This window comes from Grammomys surdaster, unplaced genomic scaffold (genome assembly GCF_004785775.1).
Source record: "Grammomys surdaster isolate TR1022 unplaced genomic scaffold, NIH_TR_1.0 62, whole genome shotgun sequence".
NCBI lineage: Eukaryota > Metazoa > Chordata > Mammalia > Rodentia > Muridae > Grammomys > Grammomys surdaster.
Genome location: NW_021604564.1, coordinates 806,708 through 807,578, shown reverse-complemented (window position 1 = coordinate 807,578; position 871 = coordinate 806,708). Strand labels below are relative to the sequence as shown.

At 47.6% G+C, this 871-nt stretch overlaps 1 protein-coding gene across 1 annotated transcript in view; it reads right to left on the bottom strand.

Annotated features, from left to right (window-relative positions):
- Catsperd (cation channel sperm associated auxiliary subunit delta) overlaps positions 1–871 on the bottom strand; it is a 36,516-nt gene that overhangs the window by 15,795 nt on the left and 19,850 nt on the right. Inside the window, exon 8 of the mRNA XM_028764360.1 lies at positions 425–508. Coding sequence (XP_028620193.1) covers positions 425–508 — 84 coding nt within the window. The remainder of the gene's footprint in view (positions 1–424; positions 509–871) is intronic.

Below are 871 nucleotides of genomic sequence, written 5' to 3'. Positions count from 1 at the left end.
GATGGATGGGTGGGTGGATGGATGGATGGGTGGATGGATGGGTGGATAGATGGATGGGTGGATGGATGGGTGGGTGGATGGGTCGATGGGTCGTTGGGTGGGTGGATGGATGGTTGTTTGGCTAGCTGGCTGAATGGCTTGATGGTTATGTGGTACATGAATCGAAGATGAATTGAAAATAACTGTATCTCAGATACAGACAGCAGCCTACATGCCTAGCACCTGTGTCATTCCATCATTTGGGAAGTACAAGCAGCAGGATGGGAATTTAAGAGCAATCTTGACTATGTGAGACCCTATCACAAACTAAGAGAGTAATAAATAGAGTAAAAGCCAAAGGCGCCTGCCCTCACAGTTGGAAACCCGTAAGCACAGGCACTCCTCCAAGCCTCTGACGTAACCCTCCACACTGCGCAGTACTCACCAGATCGTCTTTAACCATGAGTATCCCCACCTGAGACATGGAGTGGAAGTGGAAGATGCCTCCGAGTGTCCCGTTCAGGTGACTCTATGAAAACAAACAGAACAAAACAGGAAATGGTGCATGCAAATTAGATACAGTAGTATACTTACCATGTGACACAACACAGTATCTTGTATTTAGCCTGGAGTATAATCTACATCACTCATCAGACTAAGGAAGGAAATTTTCCTGCCTTAGGACTACAGCAGCCACAGTAGAAGGGGTCAAGCAAGGCAGCTCTCTTCTGGGCGGGCGGGCCGTGCACCGGTGACTTGGGTCACATGGAAGGGACAATGGTTTCTGTATGTCCCTTCTTCTTCTTCTTCTTCTTCTTCTTCTTCTTCTTCTTCTTCTTCTTCTTCTTCTTCTTCTTCTTCTTTTCCTCCTCCTCCTCCTCCTCCTCCTCCT